Genomic DNA, 19285 nt, shown 5'->3' on the forward strand with positions numbered 1-19285 from the left:
TGTCCCGCAGCACAACTCTCGCACGAGCAGTCGGCGCCGTGCTCTAACTCCTCAGGGGTCCACCAGTCCTCTTCAGGAAACTCGACTGTGGGACCCACCCCATGCTCCTCAGATGTATGACCTGCAAAATCATCTAAAAAGGGGGTGTACACGTGAGATGAGCTCACTAGCCCAGTAAGTAGAAAGATGGACCACACACAACAGTCCACACATCACAACACATCATATGCACTACATGCCATGCTATACATTTTAAATCACATCCACCTAAGCAACATTACTAAGTCCTTGGTTTTAGTGCTACTACAACCATAGTGCGCGTATACTCCGGGTACGAGCCGTGAACTCCCTCCAGCGATACGCCCATAGGGCTGTCAGACAAGGCCCACCGTGAGTACTCGAAAAAGTAAAGACAATGCCGTCCACCAGCTCTCAACAGAAATGTAAATGACTGAAAATAAAGGTGCTAACTCCAGCAATTTAAAAGCAGTACGATTGGCCCGCTTGAATGTACCACCGGGGTTGTCGACTGTCCTACATGACCCGTCGGGCGTTATGTCTAACCGCCACAGTGACCCGACGACCGCGACCACTGCTTCCCCCCAAATAATAACCCAACACCTCAACCCCTGTTGGGAAGGGTCGTAGCACGGGATGGTGAGAATCCTAATACCGCATGCTCCTATATGACAATAGTACGATTGCATAGTGCCTCCGTGTCCCATTCCACGGGCCACCAATGCACTCATCTCCAAGCCGACTACGACATCTAGTTTATCAATGCAACATGCACAATGATGTCCACATTCAACATATACATCTCATTCAATTGGCATTTGGAAAGTAAACATAGCACATATGCACATCAATGTGTGGGATGACTAGACTACATAGCATATTCATGATGGCATGACTATACTAGATATATTTAAATGAATGCCAAACAATGCCTTGAAACAAGGTCAAACGACCTCTCCCCACTTACTTGTAGCGTACAAGGATTCCCGTTCGGTACGGGTGAGATCCGGTGCGAATCGGGTCGGATTTGGTGAACCTAACATAATTGAGCATGGTTAAAACTTCACCATTTTAGGATCAAAATTAATGAAATCCGATAACAAAATTGTGTTTAAAACGTCAAAAGAAGGTCACACGTCCGATTTGGGTCCAATCGGACGTAAGGATCACCCTCGGGGCCACACGGGTGGGTCAGACAGGTGGGTAGTCTGGCCCACCGGTCTTACCCACCGGTTGGGACCGACGGGTAGGGGCCCGTCGGTATGGCCCGCCGGTTGTACCCGTCGGTTGGGCCAGGGGCCCCTGCTAGGACCGGCGGGTAGGGGCCCACCGGTAGGGCCCGTCGGTTGGGCCCTAAGGCCCCCTGCCTTCTCAGGTGGGTACCCACAGGCGGGTAGGGGCCCACCGGTTGTACCCACTGGTCTTGGCGGGAAACACCCTGTTTCTTCCCAACTTTCTCCATTCTTTGGGGATTCAAATGGGGCTTTTCCCCACCCATTCTTCACACCTTCAAGGTCCTATAGGATGGTTCTAACCTAGATCTAGGTTAGATTCAAGTGATGGAAAACCATCTTACCTTCTTTGCTCAAGAACGACTTCAAACCCTCCAAATCACTTCAAACTCACAATGCTTCTTCCACCTTGTCAATGTCTCTTCAAATCATTCAAGATCAACACATAAATCATCTATTAAACCTTAGATTCATCATTTCAAAGAGGATTTACAAGATCTCAAGAAACCATACTCGAATCAAGGGTTTAAAGCTTGGGTATGGTGAATGTTCACAAAACCCAACTTTGCTTACCTCTAACTGTAGATCTAGAGTTGAAGATCACTCTCCCGGCATCGAAATGGGAAAATCGAGCTTCAGCGCCGCTGAAATCCCTCTTTTCTTCCTCTTCCTTCTCTTCCTTTCTTCTTCCCTTTCTTTTCTCTCTCCTCTTTACTTTTCTCACCAACGTACGGGTGACATAAATGGAAAGAAAATGAAGTCATAAAGCTATATATATATATATATATAAGTCCTAATAAGTGAACAGTGCACATGGATGGGTCACTCAAGTGGGTGGGTGTACCCACCTGTCCTACCCACCTGAGGGCCAAACTTGGGATTTTGACCGGGTTCAAGCCTCGTTGCGAACCCCACCCCCGGCATACGATGTAGCATACGTATATACCTTAAAATATGGATATAATACCTGCTTTATCCGTACATAGCCTTATGGTAGGTGCATGTACACGGCTTGGGCACTCCCGTCTCTTCTGGCACTGGCTCGAACTTGTCGGGCCAGCCGGTGTTTAAGGTCACCTGAGCCATCATAGCCCATAAGGAACCCGCTCTAATTTCCTCTGGCTCGGTTCCTGCATGGTTAAACCGGTTCAACCGTGAAATCAGATCAGGTTTAAGAAGTGGGGTATTACACATGTCCTGTGACACGTGGATGGTCAGATCTGAGATCCCTCTTTTCTTCTTCTTCCACCAGACAACGAAGCCAGTAAATTCAGATGCCCTTGAGCGATCAGTAGGTGATTCCCAATCCTCGCCGCTGATGCCTCTCCAGCTTATTCGAATCAGTTAGGTAGAGTCGAAGTCTGAACCTTGTCTCCCTTGACTTACAATCAAGTAGAGTAGAGCCTTTCCAGTACTCTTCTTTGTCCGTATAAGAAAAACGTGTAAGACGAAATTGAAGAAGAAGGAGGAGGGAAGAGACCAAATCCAAAATAAGAGATGAGGTTGAAGGTTTTATTGGCCCTAGACACGGCGAGAATCCAATACTACCATTTCAAAGCTATCATCATCGGCGGTATGGGTCTCTTCACCGACGCTTACGACCTCTTTTGCATTTCTCCGGTGATCCGACTCATCGGCCGCCTCTAATACACCATGGACCCTTCGACCATGGTGTCACTCTACCTTTCATCTTCTCTAAGAGAGGAAGGAGGGAGAAGAAGAAGAGGGGATTCTCAGATTTGACCATCCACGTGTCACATGACATGTGTTGGCATCGAGGTCCCCTTTGCCAACCTCCGCCAGATTCGTTGGTAGCAGACGATTTCCATCCATGTAACCAACCCCATTTAGGTGGGATTCTAATAAAGTGTTGATGTTTTCTAACCTTCTTATAGATCTATGTAGCTGACCCCATTTGGTTGGGAAAATGTTGATTGTTGTCAAGGTTTAAGGTTTTAGTTTCGAGCTTGGTTTCGACTAGGCTAACAACCAAAATATTCCACGATACCCGGCAGGTTTCAGTTGTTGGTTTTGATTGATGGTTTCGAGGCCCAAATGGTCCAATTAGTTCCCAAAACTTCTAGGAAACCCTATTAGGCCCTTTAAACATAGTGAAACACTCAGATGTGAAGAAACACGTACAAATGGTAGTTTGGCTTGGAACCTAGCTTGGTAGGGTGCACAGTACATTGTATGATGCTATGTACACAAAATTTAGTTGTAGAACAAACATAATTCATTTAAATCGATTAAAATATGATTTATGAATGATTTAACATAAAATTGGAGCCATTTTATAATTATCAAATGTTAATCATGATTCATTATAGAGATATGAGAATGATTTGACAAAAAATCACAAAAAAAAATTGAGGTTTCCTAGGAAGTGTAAGAATAAAAATTAGAAGCTTAAAGTGGAGCAGAATTTAGATATGGACTTAAGAGAGTTTGATGAAAGCGGACAGAATAGGATAAAAATGGTGAAATCAGTAAATCAGAAAACAGTGGAGAAAGCTATTTACGAATACAAATTCAATGCTTTGTAAGACAAACATGTGGTCAAGTTTGGTTTCTTCTACCAAATAAGATAAAAATCTCAATTCTCTCTTCCCACCATTGAAGAGGTTGTTTCTTGATTCAAACTTGTAACTATTTGGTCATAATGGAACAACCTTACCATTGCACCAATGTAGTAAAATATTTGTCCAAGGATGTAATTCGCTTTCTATGACTTCAATGAGGCCAGGGTCTTACACTCAAGACTAGCCTTTCCTTTGGCATTATGGGGCTGCTTACCGGGACAACCTGATCCATTGAAATATAACCATACCTTGTGGCCTTATATTTAGAGCAAATTCACTCTTCTTCCCTAGTGTTTTCATTTATTACACTCTCCTCTATTGTGAAGTTTAAAATTATTTTCGTCACTATAGTTTTAACACGGTTAGAGTTACATGTCAAATGACATTTTTGCTCCCATCCCCTTTGTCAGACTATGTCTATATAGTATCCTCAAATCAAGAGGAACCCTCTGGGAGCTGTCAATCATCGGTGCATGCCAGCACGAGATCTCAGCCATTCATGGCTTCCTCCCTCGTGTTCACTACAATCCATGGATGTTCATGGACCTAGAAAGCCAACAAACCCACCAACAGCACCAACTTACCACCATATCGGCAGCAACAACCAACAATTCTAATTCTGTCGGTGGCGTCGCTACCACCGATGTTTTGTTGCAATTGGGTATTCGTCGGTCAGTAATGCTGTCGTCTCAACAAGGGTTGTCTCAAACCTCTCACCGCAGTAGCCCATTTATGGTTCATATCATCCTGAGTCTGAAATTCTGGTAGCAACCCAAGTGCCAGTGATATCTCCAATATCAGGCGGTGGCTCCTCTTCATCGGCGTCTGGGTTATCTAATGGGATTTCTGGTGTGCAGATTGTTCTGTTAGGTTCCAACTACCTAAAAGCCGCTGAAAAATTGTTAGATGAAGTGGTTAATGTCAAGAATGGGTTGAAAGATGAAGAATGTTCAAAGGGGGTTAAAGGGCATAACAAGATGAACAAAGATTCTACTGCTGCAACTAGAGAAGGTTCAAGCGTTGCTGGAGGAGGTGAAACAAGCACAAAGCGTGGAACTGATCTCTCTACCGCTGAGAGATAGGAGCTTTAGATGAAGAAGGCTAAGCTTGTTAGCATGCTTGATGAGGTATGTTTATGTTGGTGTATGATGTCTTGTATTCCGTCGCAATTTAATCCAGGGAGTACTGGTGTAGCACCTAGACAGGTAGGACGACGGTCCTGCTAGCCGGTTAGCAGGCCGTGGGGGTTGCAACAGGGGCAGGAGGCTCCCCTGCATAGCAGGGGGTGTAGGGGGGCACAGCCCCCCTCACGAATTTTTTATTTGAGGGCAATTGTGTACTTTCCAGATTATGGTTTTTTCGCTATATATATTTGTAGCGAGGGTTTCTTTTTCTGAAATGTAAGCAATACGGAGAGGTGTGAGGAAGAGCGCTGTAACCCTATTCTCCATTGATAGTGAAGCAGGATCTCATCTCATTGGGGACGTAGGCAACCTTGCCGAACCTTGTAAAATCTGTGTGCATTTTTTGTTTTGTTTTTCCATTATCTTCTGCATCATTTTAGGGTTGCGTTTTCACAAACTGGTATCAGAGCTCTAGGTTTCCATTTTCTAGGGTTTACTATAACGATGATAGGGAAGGGATCGAGTGTCAAGTATGACATCGAGAGGTTTAATGGGAAGAACAATTTCACCCTCTGGCGTCAAAGGATGAAGGATCTTCTGATACAACAGGGTTTGGCGAAAACGTTGTTGGAGAAGTCGAAGAAACCTGCAAAAATTACTGACGAAGATTGGGAAGAGATGGAGGAAAATGCGGTAAGTGCTATTCGATTAAATCTTTCTGATGATGCCCTACAATATGTTGTGGGTATCGAATCTGCACCACAGTTATGGGCGAAACTTGAAAGTATTTACATGACGAAGTCCTTAACGAACAAGTTATTCGTGAAGAAGCAATTGTATTCTCTACAGATGGAGGAAGGTACGGATCTATTAGAGCATCTTAATATATTCAATCAGATCGTAAGTAAACTTGCAAACCTGGAGGTTACGAGCGAGGATGAAGACAAGGCGTTACTATTGCTGTCGTCGCTCCCAGAATCATATGATCACCTAGTAACGACTCTCTTGTACGAGAAAGAGACCCTTGAGATGGATGAAGTCGCAACTGCCTTCATGTCCAATGATACAAGGAAGAAGACCAGCAGTACGAAATCTCAAGGAGAAGGTTTTTTCGAAGGTGACAAGGAGGAGGAAAGAGAGAGATCAAATCAGAAAGGATCTGAGAAGAGTCGATCGAAATCAAAAGAGGTAAAGACAAAGGTCACTTGTTACTATTGCAAGAAGGAAGGTCATCTGAAGAGAGAGTGCTTGAAGAGGAAGGCGGACTTAAAGAAGAAAGGTGTAGATAAGGCATCTGAGGAAGTTAGCGTGGCTGATAGTTCAGATGGAGATGATGGAGATGTACTCTCTATATCATCAAGTAAGAATCAACCTTCTGATTTTTGGATTTTAGATTCTGGATGTTCATATCACATGTGTCCACATAAGGATTGGTTTGATACATATTAATCATATAATGGTGGGTCTGTCCTAATGGGGAATGATGCCGTATGCAAGGCCATTGGGATAGGCACTATCAAAATCAAGATGTTTGATGGGATAGTAAGAACCTTAGCAGATGTGAGACATGTACCCGAATTAAGGAAAAACTTAATATCTTTGGGAGCATTTGACTCAAATGGCTGCAAGTACATAGCAGAAGGTGGAGTTCTCAAAGTTATTAAGGGTGTAATGGTTGTCATGAAGGGACAGCTAGCAGGAAACCTATACAGACTCATAGGGAGCACAGTTATAGATGGAACATCTGTGACTATAGATGCAGTATTTGATACAGATGATACCTATCTGTGGCATATGCGGTTAGGGCATATGGGAGAAAGAGGATTGATGGAGCTTCATAAAAGAAAAATATTGAAGGGAGTAAAAACTTGTAAACTGAACTTCTGTAAGTATTGTGTGTTCGAAAAACAGTGTAAGGTTAGTTTCAAAACTACAAAACATAAGAGTAAAGGGGTGCTTGATTATATACACGGTGATGTATGGGGTCCTTCAACAACAAAATCTAAAGGTGGGGTAGAATACTTCGTGACCTTTGTTGATGATTACTCAAAGAAAGTCTGGATCTACTACAAAACATAAGAGTAAAGGGGTGCTTGATTATATACACGGTGATGTATGGGGTCCTTCAACAACAAAATCTAAAGGTGGGGTAGAATACTTCATGACCTTTGTTGATGATTACTCAAAGAAAGTCTGGATCTACTTTATGAAGCATAAAAGTGAGGTGTTCACTAAATTTAAGGAATGGAAGGCTGAGGTAGAAAGGAAGACAAGAAAGAAAATTAAATACTTGAAAACAGATAATGGAAGAGAGTACACATACAAGCCGTTTCTAGAATTGTGCAAAGCTGAAGGGATTACATGTCACTTTACGGTTCCAAAGACACCACAGCAAAATGGTGTAGCTGAAAGGATGAATAGAACACTTCTAGAAAGGGCTCGGAGTATGAGGCTGAATACAGGGTTGAGCAAGAGATTTTGGGCAGAAGCAGTGAACATGGCATGTTTCCTCATCAATAGGTCTCCATCAAAGGCGATTGATTGTAAAATTCCTGAAGAGGTATAGACAGGAAAACCAGTAGATTATTCTATTATAAAAATATTTGGTTGTCCAGCTTATGTGCATGTTGAGAGTGAGCAACGTTCCAAGTTAGACTCAAAGTCTAAGCAATGTATCTTTCTTGGTTTTAAGAAAGGTGTAAAGAGATTCAAGTTGTGGGATCCAAGTTCATAGAAAGTTGTGGTTAGCAGAGACGTTGTGTTTGATGAGTCTCATATAGTGAAGTCAAATTACAATTCACAAGCAGTTGATGAAAATTAAGAAGGTTCTACTGTGCAGGTGGAGTTAGGTGAGTTAGAAACAACAAGAGAGAATTAGTCAAGTGATTTACCAGGACAACAGGAAGCAGTAGAAGTTTCCTATACTGTGGCAAAGGGTAAAGGGAAGCGTACTCACAAAGCACCTACGAGATATGGGTTTGAGGACATAGTTGCCTATGCCCTCACTGTAGGTATAGGTGATCCATCTTCCTACCATGATGCTTTGAGTGATGCACAACATGATAAATGGATGATAGCTATGATGGAGGAAATGAAATCTCTACAGAAGAACAAGACTTGGGAGATTGTGGAAAAACCCAAGGCAAGAAAAATCATTGGGTGTAAATGGGTCTTTCATAAGAAAGAGACAGCATCTGAAAAGGAGCGTGAAAGGTATAAGGCCAGACTTGTAGCCAAGGGCTATGCACAGAAGGAGGGGATAGACTACAATGAAATATTTTCTCCGGCGGTGAAACACATTTCGATCAGAGAACTACTTGCTTTGGTGGCCATGTATAATTTAGAGCTTGAACAACTTGATGTGAAAACTGCATTTCTTCATGGTGACTTGGAGGAATAGATTTACATGGAGCAGCCTGAAGGTTTCAAGGTGCAGGGAAAGGAAGACCATCTTTGTCTGCTTAAGAGGTCGCTTTATGACCTTAAGCAATCTCCTAGGCAGTGGTACAAGCGCTTTGATTCCCACATGATGAAGATTGGCTACACAAGAAGTGAGTATGATAGTTGTATTTATTATAATGTGTCAAGTGATAATTCCATTATTTTGTTGATGCTTTATGTTGATGACATGCTCATTGCTGCAAAGAACAAACATGATATAGTCTCTTTGAAGTCTTTGTTAAGTGCTGAATTTGAGATGAAGGATCTTGGTGCCGCTAAGAAGATCCTTGGCATGGAAATCCTTAGAGATAGAAATACAAGTAAACTTTGGGTAACTCAGAAGAGGTATATTAAAAAGGTGCTAGAGCGTTTTAATATGGAAAAGGCTAAGCCGGTTAGCACTCCATTAGCTGGCCACTTCAAGTTATCTGAAAGGGAATGCCCTACAACACATGAGGAGGTGGAGCAGATGTCTCAAGTCCCTTATGCTAGCGCAGTTGGGAGTCACATGTATGCTATGGTTTGTAGCAGGCCGGATTTGTCTCATGCAGTCAGTGTTGTTAGCAGATACATGAGTAATCCAGGGAAGGAACATTAGAATGCAATTAAGTGGATCTTCAGATATTTGAGCAAGACTAAAGATATATGTGTTATGTTCAGTGGCAAGGGAAGCTCTACAGAATTGGCAGGTTATGTTGATTCTGACTATGCTGGTGATTTAGACAAGAGGAGGTCTACTACAGGGTATGTGTTTACATTGGCTGGTGGACCTATATCATGGAGGGCGATGCTTCAGTCTACAGCTGCATTGTCCACTACAAAGGCAGAGTACATGGTAGCAGTTGAGGCTGCCAAGGAAGGAGTCTGATTGGCTGGACTTAGGGGTGTCAATCGGTCGGTCCGGCTCGATTTCGGTCTGGGTTGAGTCGATTTCGGTGTGGGAAAGCTGAAACTGAAACCGAACCAATAAGGAAATTCCAGTTTTGGTTTGGTTTCGGTTTTGATGCGGTTTGGTTTCGATTTGTCTTCGATTTCTTAAATCGATTTGTAACCGGGTTGGTTTTGGTTTTTGGTCGAGTTTGGATTCGACTTTCCATACAAATGTATACAAAACTATGCAAATTTTGATTTTTTTAATGAATTTTGGAGTGTTTCGATTTCTTACCGGTTTGGTTTCAGTTTCGGTCTGGGTTTTGAGCCGGTTTCGGTTTGGTTTCGGGTTCATCAGGTTTTCGATGCGATTCGGTTTGGTTTTGGGGTTGCAATACTCCAAACTGAACCAAACCAATAAGGCTTCGGTTCGGTTCGGTCCGTGTTGTTATCTGTTTGGTCTAACCGGTTTTACCAGTTCAGTTTAGGAATTGACATCCCTAGCTGGACTGGTTCGTGAGTTGGGGTTGGAGCAAGGAGGAACAATGTTACATTGTGATAGTCAGAGTGCCATACATATTGCAAAGAATCAGGTGTTTCATGCAAGGACAAAGCATATTGATGTGAGATTTCACAATATCAGGGAGCTTGTGTCAGAAGGCAGTATTCACTTGAGAAAAATTCATACAGATCTCAATCCTGCAGATATGTTTACAAAGCCAGTTACTACAGAGAAGTTCGAGTCCTGTTTGGACTTGATTAATATTACTCATTGTTGAAGATGAGGGATGCACCAAACAGGTGCGGGTTTGTACTTCTAATGAGGTACAATGATGAAGACATCTACAAATTATCTTTACAGGAGGCTCGACAGAATTCAAGCCAAGGTGGAGATTGTTGGTGTATGATGTATTGTATTCCGTCGCAGTTTAATCCAGGGAGTACTGGTGCAACACCTAGACAGGCAGGACGACGGTCTCGCTAGTCAGTTAGTGGGCCATGGGGGTTGCAAGGGGGCAGGAGGCCCTCCTGCATAGCAGGGGGTGTAGGGGGGCACAGCCCCCCGCACGAATTTTTTATTTGAGGGCAATTGTGTACTTTTTGGATTAGGGTTTTTTCGCTATATATTTCTAGCGAGGGTTTCTTTCTCTGAAATGCAAGCAATACGGAGAGTGTGAGGAAGAGCGCTGTAACCCTATTCTCCATTGATAGTGAAGCAGGATCTCATCTCACCAGGGACGTAGGCAACCTTGCCGAACCTCGTAAAATCTGTGTGCATTGTTTGTTTTGTTTTTCCATTATCTTCTGCATCGTTTTAGGGTTGCGTTTCTACAGTTTATGCCACATTTACTGAGCTTTCAATACAAAATCTCCAAATTCTGTACTGTTTGAAAGCTAAACCCATCAATTTGGATAAATATGTCGATTTCGGAAGTTGGGTATCTATCAATTTAAGTTGGGTTTCTAGTTTTTTCTGAAGAGATTGGTTCCTTTTTCTTTTTTAGAGGTCACAGAATTCATTCATATAAATGTTCAATCTTTCTCTCTGAAAAAAGACTCAGGAATTTAAGCTGAAGGGTTGTCTGGTTTTCGAATTACTTCTCCTTTCTTCGATTTTTCATCAAACTAAAACAGAGGAGAAATCGATCGGCCCCTAATTTGTCCTCAATGTTTTTTTCTTGCTTGCTATAAAGTTTGAATCTTGAAATTTCCTTATTTTATCAATGGAACCAAGAAGAATTAATAGCTCCAATGTGTTTTTTTTGTGAATTTTGAAGGTAGAAGAAAGATACAGGCAATATCATCATCAGATGCAGATAGTAGTATTTCATTTGAATAGGCAACAAGATTTGGTTGTGCAAAAACATACACGGCCTTTGCTCTGCAGACCATCTCCAAGCAATTTAGGTGTCTAAAGGATGCAATTTCAGGGCAAATTAGACAAAGTAGCAAGAGCTTAGGTGAAGAAGAGTACTGCTTGGGAGCAAAGAAGATGAAACTAATGGCTGAGGGCAAACATGTAATCTCAGTTCAACTAAGGGTATTCTGGGGTTTAAATTGAAATACTACATAATGCGCCATCACTTAACAGTGGGCAGCTCACGACATGGGTACGAATGATAGAATCTACAACATCAAAGGGATTGTTATGTAATTTTAAACTTCATAGGAGGAGGAGGAGAGTGTAATAAATGGAAACGTTCAGGGGAGGGGAGTGAAAATCGCTCTTATATTTCACATTTTATGTCTTTCCTTCCAAAGTCCAAGCTGTGCTGTGAGGATGCTTAATTGGTAGAGTGCTTGAACTTGAAAAAGTGTGGAACTATTGACAATGAATACTATGAACTGCAGCAATACTCATTCACTCTTTTGGGATCTTATCTACTGTAATTGCATAAAATTCTTGGTATTATATATTCTTTTGAAATCTTATCTTTGCTCTTTGCTCTTTGGATGCTTCATTTTTCCATTCTTTTTGATTTGGTGTTGAAACCTATATAAAGTGAGATTATAGAGTTTAGGATGAATCCATTTTAGTTGGTCTGGGCACAAAATGGATTGGTATACCCTATACTTTTGAAAGGACAAGATCCTATTAGTATGGATAACGTGGTCCAAAACTATAGATGATTCAATCAATTTCTTAAGATACCAATGTTTATGCTCATTTCCTTTAGCATAAACATAAACATATTAATAAAGTTTCTGAATCCTTTTGGGGAAAAAAAAAAAAAAAAAAAAAAAAGAAAAAGAAAAAGAAAAAGAAAACATAAACATATTAGACTAAAAGCAGAGTGAATAGATAACAGTACAAAAAGCTTTTTGTCAACCAGAATAGATAGAGGCTTCCCTATCTTGCATAATTGACTTAAGGGAGAGAAAATAGGGAATGACAACGAGTATGTGAGCTGCCAGTGGGTTAGGACAAGAGGATTAAGGATGAATGGTTGGTCTGAGGGATTCATAGACTTGCACTTTTCATTAGATAATTAAGCTATAAATAAGCTTACAATAGGGATAACTATTACTCAATTATCAAACCACCCACTTACTAACTTACCTACTCCACTACTGACCACATCCATATCTATATAACTACCCCCACTCTTGCACATAAAAAATTGGTACACGGTTTCAATCAACTCATGCTTCTTAATTACCTATGACTCAAGTAACTATTTCAGAGTGGAGAAACTCCTTTAAAGACTGAAATAAAGTAGTACTCCCCTTACAAATTGTTGCCGGAAAGGCAAAGGCGATAACTCAGAGCCACAAGTAGATGATTGGCTCTTGGAACAGCTAGGCCAAACTTCTCAGTCATGTCCAAGTCATCAGGTGACATGCCATTGGGCAACTCCCAGTTGAAACCATGTACCAATTGTCCAAGTACTAGTCTCACAACTGTTAGGCCTAAATGTACACCAGGACATATCCTACGACCTGATCCAAATGGGATAAGTTGGAAGCTATGTCCTCGGGCATCAATACTAGTTCCGATAAATCTTTCAGGCACGAATTTTTCAGCATCATCATAAGTCCCCCACACATTAGGGTCCCTTTGAATTGTCCATGCATTTATAATCACACGAGACTTCTTGGGTATATGGTATCCATTGATTGTTATGTCTTCCATGGACTCACGGGAAGGTAGCAACGGAGCAACGGGATGAAGCCTCATGACTTCCTTCACGACCATGTCCAAGTACTCCAGCTTAACTAAATCCTCTTCCTCCACTAGCCGATCTGTGCCAACTTTGTTCCTCAACTCTTCCTGGAGCTTTTCCATTACCTTAGGATGCCTTAAGAGTTCTGAAAGGGCCCATTCAATTGTAGTAGTTGAGGTGTCTGTTGCAGCCAAAATCATGTCTAAAATGATTGCTTTTATATTAGCCCGATCGATCATGTAGCCTTGTTTTGATTCCACCATCAAAGACAGCATCACATCAATGAAGTCCTTCTGGTTGTCTTCACTGTCTTTAGGATTGTTTATGTGCTTATCAATGATCTTCTCCAAAAACCCATCAATGACTTTACTAACTTCCTTCATGCGTCGACCCAATCCCTAATTAATATACACAATGATTAACAATTTGCTGCATTTAGTTGCCTTTCTTCCAAATTCCCAGGCAATATTGAGATGGCAACCCAAAACAGTGAAGTAATGAAACACACAATTGCTATTAAATTCCCTCAAGACACTAAAATGACATTCTTGGAGCTTCATAAAAGTTCAAAGGGCAAGAGATTATTGCCTGGTCTGGTGGCCCCTGCACTAGTCTGGGGCCAATGAGAGGATGCACAAGGACATCAACATGATTGAGATTTTTTATTTCACAAAGGGATGAGGTGGTAATTTTGCACACCCTGTATCAAAGCACAAGGGTCACATGACTAGATAGCGTTTTTTTTTTACCAAGTTTAAACATAAGTTGGTATAAAAACCCCTTCCCGGTCGCTTCCCTTGCACCCTTTCACATGGGTGTGCGAAAAGACCATCCACCCCTCCTAGTTGATGCCCATATACGTGTAGCTTCCAGTGACCCAGCTGCTAGTGCAGTGCCCATATGACCAGACAGAAAACCTCCACCCAAGTTTAGGCAAGAGATCGTTGCTTGGATCTGTGGCCCTGGCCCTGCATTAGCATGGGGTCAATGAGAGCACGTGAAAGTGCATCAACATGAACATGAACGGAATTTTCATTTCACTGGGAGTAGGATGGTAATTTCACGCACCTCTGAGTGTAGGGCCACGCAACGAGACAAGTGTCTTTTTCATGATCAACTAATACTATGCACTAGAAAATACTACACATACACCTTGCACACTAATAGGAAAATTTTCATTACCTTAATATCAAATATGTGTCCTTATATATTCTGCAGTCATTCTTTATTAAATATTATTCTAAAATGTAGTCTGCAGTGTTATAGAGACTTACCTGAAGGTCAAGTATTCCGATATAGGGAATGAAATCAGCTAGGTTAAATGACCCAACAAGCTTGAGGTATTCCTCAACAACTGATTTTACTTGGAAATGATCAATCTTGTTACCAATCAGCATCCGGAAGGTCATATCCTCAATCAGTGCTCCCACCTTGGCACTCACATCAACCACCGCACCAGCTTCGGCAGCTTCCCTAAGAGATCTAACAAAGAGGGTCACCTCCTCCTTTCTCATCTGCTTGAATGACTCAACCTTTGCTGCACTTAGCAGTTCTATTGTGCAGAGCTTGCGCATGTCGCTCCAATATGTATTGTATTGTGAGAGAAGCACACCTTTGTTCCCATAAGACATATACTGGGCACCCATACTGTAAGGTCGATTTGCAAAGATGTTGTCATGGGTCTTGAGGAATAACTCTGCTGCCTGAGCTGATGATATCACCATAGTTGGCACGAGGCCTAGCCTGATTTGCATGATGGGTCCATACTTCTGGGCCATTTGATGGAGAGTACGGTGAGGGAGATCACCCAACATGAGAAGATGGCCAAGAACTGGAACCCCCCGAGGACCCGGCGGTGGTTGACGACCATGATCACTTTGTGGGTTAGCCTTTGATGCATGCCGGAGATGGATGGATAAATACCAGAGCCCTCCAAGCACTGCTAAGAGAACTACAATTGTCCAAGAAGACATTAGTGGAGGATCGGAAGGAATCCTTTCTTAGGTTCTCCTATATGGAAGTAGTAGTGGAATGTATTACATATGGATAGATGTGGGCTATGGTGAATTATTGAGGTGGTATGATATATATATATATATATATATATAATTGTCTTTTTCTTTTTTGATAAATAATATAATTTTGTCATTGGATCCTCAAAATGATGTGAAAAATGTGGACATTGGTAGCACCATGCTCATTAATTTATTATTGATTGATAGTGCGGCCACGTTCCTAACATGTGCATGCATAACACGTCACAATTTTGTCTCGGCTGGGCAGAAAAAATCCTTGTGGTCTGACGCATGTAATACCACTGCACGAGGCCAATGAAGAGGCATGTGGGAGCATCTTTAGAACATTGTTGTGAGAGGGTGCAATGGAATTTTTGTGTTCACTCAATCTGGGCGTTGTCTACGCAGAGTGGCAAGGATCTTTTTTCTATACACACAGATACATGCATGCACACACGCACGCACGCACGCACGCACACACATATAAATAGGGATAAAGTAGTCCATCCATGAGAGGCCCTCATGCAAAAACACAAGGTTGCTGACAGAAAACACTGCCCCATATATATATATATATATATAAATTCATGATGATCAAGTTTTCCTTAGCTTGTAGTGAGGGAAGGAATAATATTTTCTCCATGAACAAAATGATTCTTGGGTTTTCATTACACTCCTATCCTTTACTGATGAAGTTGAGATTATTTTTTTTTTCTATTTTTTTTGCAATCCAATGAAACTGATGACTAAGGCTTTACCCATGGTGAAGTGAAATTCGATTCTACATTTTTCTTTCAAGGGTTAGTTAACATATAAGTTCTGAGGAACACATTTTCTATTTTTATTGGAGCATAGTTGCGACATTTCACAATGAAATGAAATATATATGTTTGTGGGCTATTGAGAATATCTCTTTCAATTAAGGGGATCCACACGATTACTATGTGGATAATATTTTCCGACAAGTCATAGGTAACTATTGTTGGAGAGAACGACACCTTTCTCAATTGTAGAATCGATCCTTTTATTTCTTTCTTCAATTTGTTATGGACCATTTGACTAATCACTAAAATCCCTCACTTGGTCATATTGGTCTAATCCTTAATTCACATTTTCATTTTCAAGAGCGTATGCCATGAAATTTCCATTTTCATTTTCAGGAGTAATAATCATAAGAATTTTATTCTGGCCGTCATTCAACTTAGGGGTGTCAATCGGTCTGGCCGGTCCGGTTTCAGTCGGGCTTAATCGGGCTTGAAGACTTTCAAAGGTTGCACCGTGTCCGCCCATTTAACTAATCGGGCTTAGTTATTGAGGGCATGGTACGCTTTATATTCGGTCGGTCAGCCTCGGGCTATAATCAGGCTACCTTAATCGGGCTTTAGTCGGGCCTTAACCGGGCTACGGACATGTTTAATGTTAAACGGACTTTAACCGGTTTTTAAACGGGCCCTCTTTAAAATGTGCTCTTATATTCCAGCCCACTCATGCAAGCCCAAAAAAATGACAATAAATCAATAAATGATACCAAATATAACCATTATTTAAAATATGAACATGTCTTTACTTTTTAGTTTTTACTCTTTAATTTGGGGTGTAAAATAGGTATTTTATAATCATTAAAGGGTTGGGCCAGGCCGGTGCACAGTAGGCCGGTCTCGGTAGGGTGTTATTTAGTTGGTCTCGGTCGGGCTCCCAACGATCCAAGTAACAAAACCGAGACCGACCGTTTGTAAACGGGCCGGGCTCAAGGCCGACACGTTTAATAAAAAGTTTGGTCTGGGCCGATCTATAAACGGTCGGTCTCGATCGATTTAATCGGGTCGGGCCACGAATTGACACTCCTATATTTCAACTCAATCAACACCAACAAATCATAATCCATATTTTTTTTCCAAAATTTTCAATAAAGAAAATGAACTACTATTAGGATTCCTTGAAATCCTTTCCTTATCAGTTGAATGACTTTTGAAATTAGACTTTTTCTCAAATGTTGAGGTGGCGGATATTAATAAACAAATAAATCTTATTTTATGTCCATTATGGAGGAAGATGCTGAAGTTTCAGTGAATGAAGAGATATCAAGTGAATCATTTTCTCTTATCCCTAACGTGTTGGTTGAGGTGGATATTGAATGTGATAAGGATTCCCATGGAGTGTATCATGTGCAACTGAATTGTAATATATCTTCCTATCACACGGAGTCCTTGATGCAAATGGAGCGCACTATTTTGTCAACTCCACTATCTAAGGAAGGTGATATGCCTAAGGAGGATTTGAAGGGGTTAACACGAGAATTGGTCAATGAAAATCCGGCCTTGTTGATTCATTGTTTTAAGGAAGGGACAAAGGAGTTGGTTTATGAAGCAACTCTTGCTTTTTCCAATCAAGATTCATTTCATCGTACTAACGGTGTGGTAGGCACAAGGTAGCATAAAGACCACGAGTGGGATTCTATGAAGGATAGGTCATTCGGTCTAGGTTCTCAAGAAATGCCAAGGAAGATAAGGAGTATTCAAGAGTTGCTTCAAGTAGATCAGGCGATCTCAAAAGGTGAGGAAGTTACCAGAGCTTCTCGAGGGAGAGGTCGTAAGACCAAACGTGGTGGTTCGAAATGCTAGGTGGTTATGAAATTTTGGAACATCAAATGCAGCTTTAGTAGCAAGGCATATGTGTCTTAGTGAGTTTCATAATCACATATTTAAGCTGGGAGAAACTATGAGTTGGCGAATTTGACTTTCCTATTGCTTTTTGTTCGTTTCTTCCTCTGTAAATGGCACAACCAAATGTGGAGGTCGAAGTAAATGATGAACTGGTTCTTGAGCCATCTGGGTATGCCTGGATGTTAACTCTATAACATTTTTATTTTTTTTAATTCCATTTTACCGACCATTAGAAAAAAAAAAGAAGAAGAGAAACATTCAGTTTATATTCCAAACTTAGATTACTCTAAGTCCTATAAATATTCCAAACATTTAGATCCAAACAGACAATCCAAGGTTCGGATCTAATTCAAAAGCTAGTAAAAAGTCGGATATAAATATACATAGGGGGAATAACTCCTCAAAATCTGATTTTAATTTGAGGTTCTGATTTGAAGGTATGACACTATCCTACTGTAGATAGGCTACTGAATTAAGGTTTTCAGAATAGTAATTTGAAATTTGAATTTAAAAACTCAAACCAATAAGGAATGGATAATCAGAATATATCTCAGAAATAATAACAAGATATAAAACCTGCTTCTGAAATCAAAATTATAAAGCATATCTGAAGATCCAAGAAATTTGATTAACATTAGGAGTCCAAGGAATCAATGCCAAAAATCCAATTTGAAAGCAAGAACAAATCAAGCACAAAGTCATTCCTCAAATCATATTTAGTTTAAAACTCAAGAAATTGGGAAGTCTTACTTGAAAAGGGACTGAAAAATGTTATAGTTGTAAAATGGGAAGGAAAAAGAGATTTAAGGTTATCTTGATTTAGTTTTCCATGCAGTGGAATATATTGGGTTGCATCACGCGTCGGTCTGTACGAACAATGACGAATGAAAGATTGTGGCGATCTTACTAACCAAAGTTTTACCTTTCAAATTCAATGTTTGCAATGGAGATCCTTGGAGACATACACTCTCAATCGAGAGAGAGAGAGAGAGAGAGAGAGAGAGAGAGAGAGAGAGAGAGAGAGAGAGAGATTAGGTCAATCTTATCCATGAACCAATTAAATTAAACCAAATTAGATTTGATCTTAGACTGAACAACAATCTATTGAACCAACAACTGAATCCAAAAATCGAATTAATCCATGGTGGATCCAATTAACAATACTTTTCTTTCTTGAAATTAATAAAGCTGATGGCATGACATCTCCATGCACCAACCATACCTCCATAATTTCTGTTTTGTTTTTGGATAAGTTGGATTATATATACGTATCATGAAACCTACTTGGCAGTAGAGCACATTGAAAACCTTTCAATCCATTTCCTCTATCGAAATACGCTACTTACATGAAACATTATATCGAGGGCATAGTTTTAAAAATCAGATCGGATCTGTCAAGATCACCCGGATTGGATTGATATTGGCCGTGGTCAATTTGAATCATAACAATTCATCAGCAAGGTATAAGGGTAAAATGGTTCAAAATATCAATCCATATCAGTATCAGTTTTTTTTTTTCTAAACCAAGGTGTCTGGCCCAGTTTACAGTGCACCTCGACTAATCATCGGGGAGATTGATCCAAGTTTTAAAACCTTGACTGATGGACAGTATCCTAGTGGTTGATCTTGTGAGCTAGGCATTGCCTTATTATATAGGGATCGGGATAAGGTTGTC

The 19285-nt window shown here is 40.9% G+C and overlaps 1 protein-coding gene across 1 annotated transcript; it reads right to left on the reverse strand.

Annotated features, from left to right (window-relative positions):
* Positions 1-12228: 12228 nt before the first annotated feature.
* On the reverse strand, positions 12229-14982 carry LOC122083129 (cytochrome P450 71AU50-like). Its single transcript, XM_042650828.1, has 2 exons — positions 14207-14982; positions 12229-13330 (listed from the first exon to the last, which is right to left on the reverse strand). The coding sequence occupies exons 1-2, from the start codon at positions 14903-14905 to the stop codon at positions 12497-12499; spliced, it is 1533 nt and encodes a 510-aa protein (XP_042506762.1). The 5' UTR covers positions 14906-14982; the 3' UTR covers positions 12229-12496.
* Positions 14983-19285: the final 4303 nt, after the last annotated feature.

Source organism: Macadamia integrifolia, chromosome 7 (assembly GCF_013358625.1).
Source record: "Macadamia integrifolia cultivar HAES 741 chromosome 7, SCU_Mint_v3, whole genome shotgun sequence".
Lineage (NCBI taxonomy): Eukaryota > Viridiplantae > Streptophyta > Magnoliopsida > Proteales > Proteaceae > Macadamia > Macadamia integrifolia.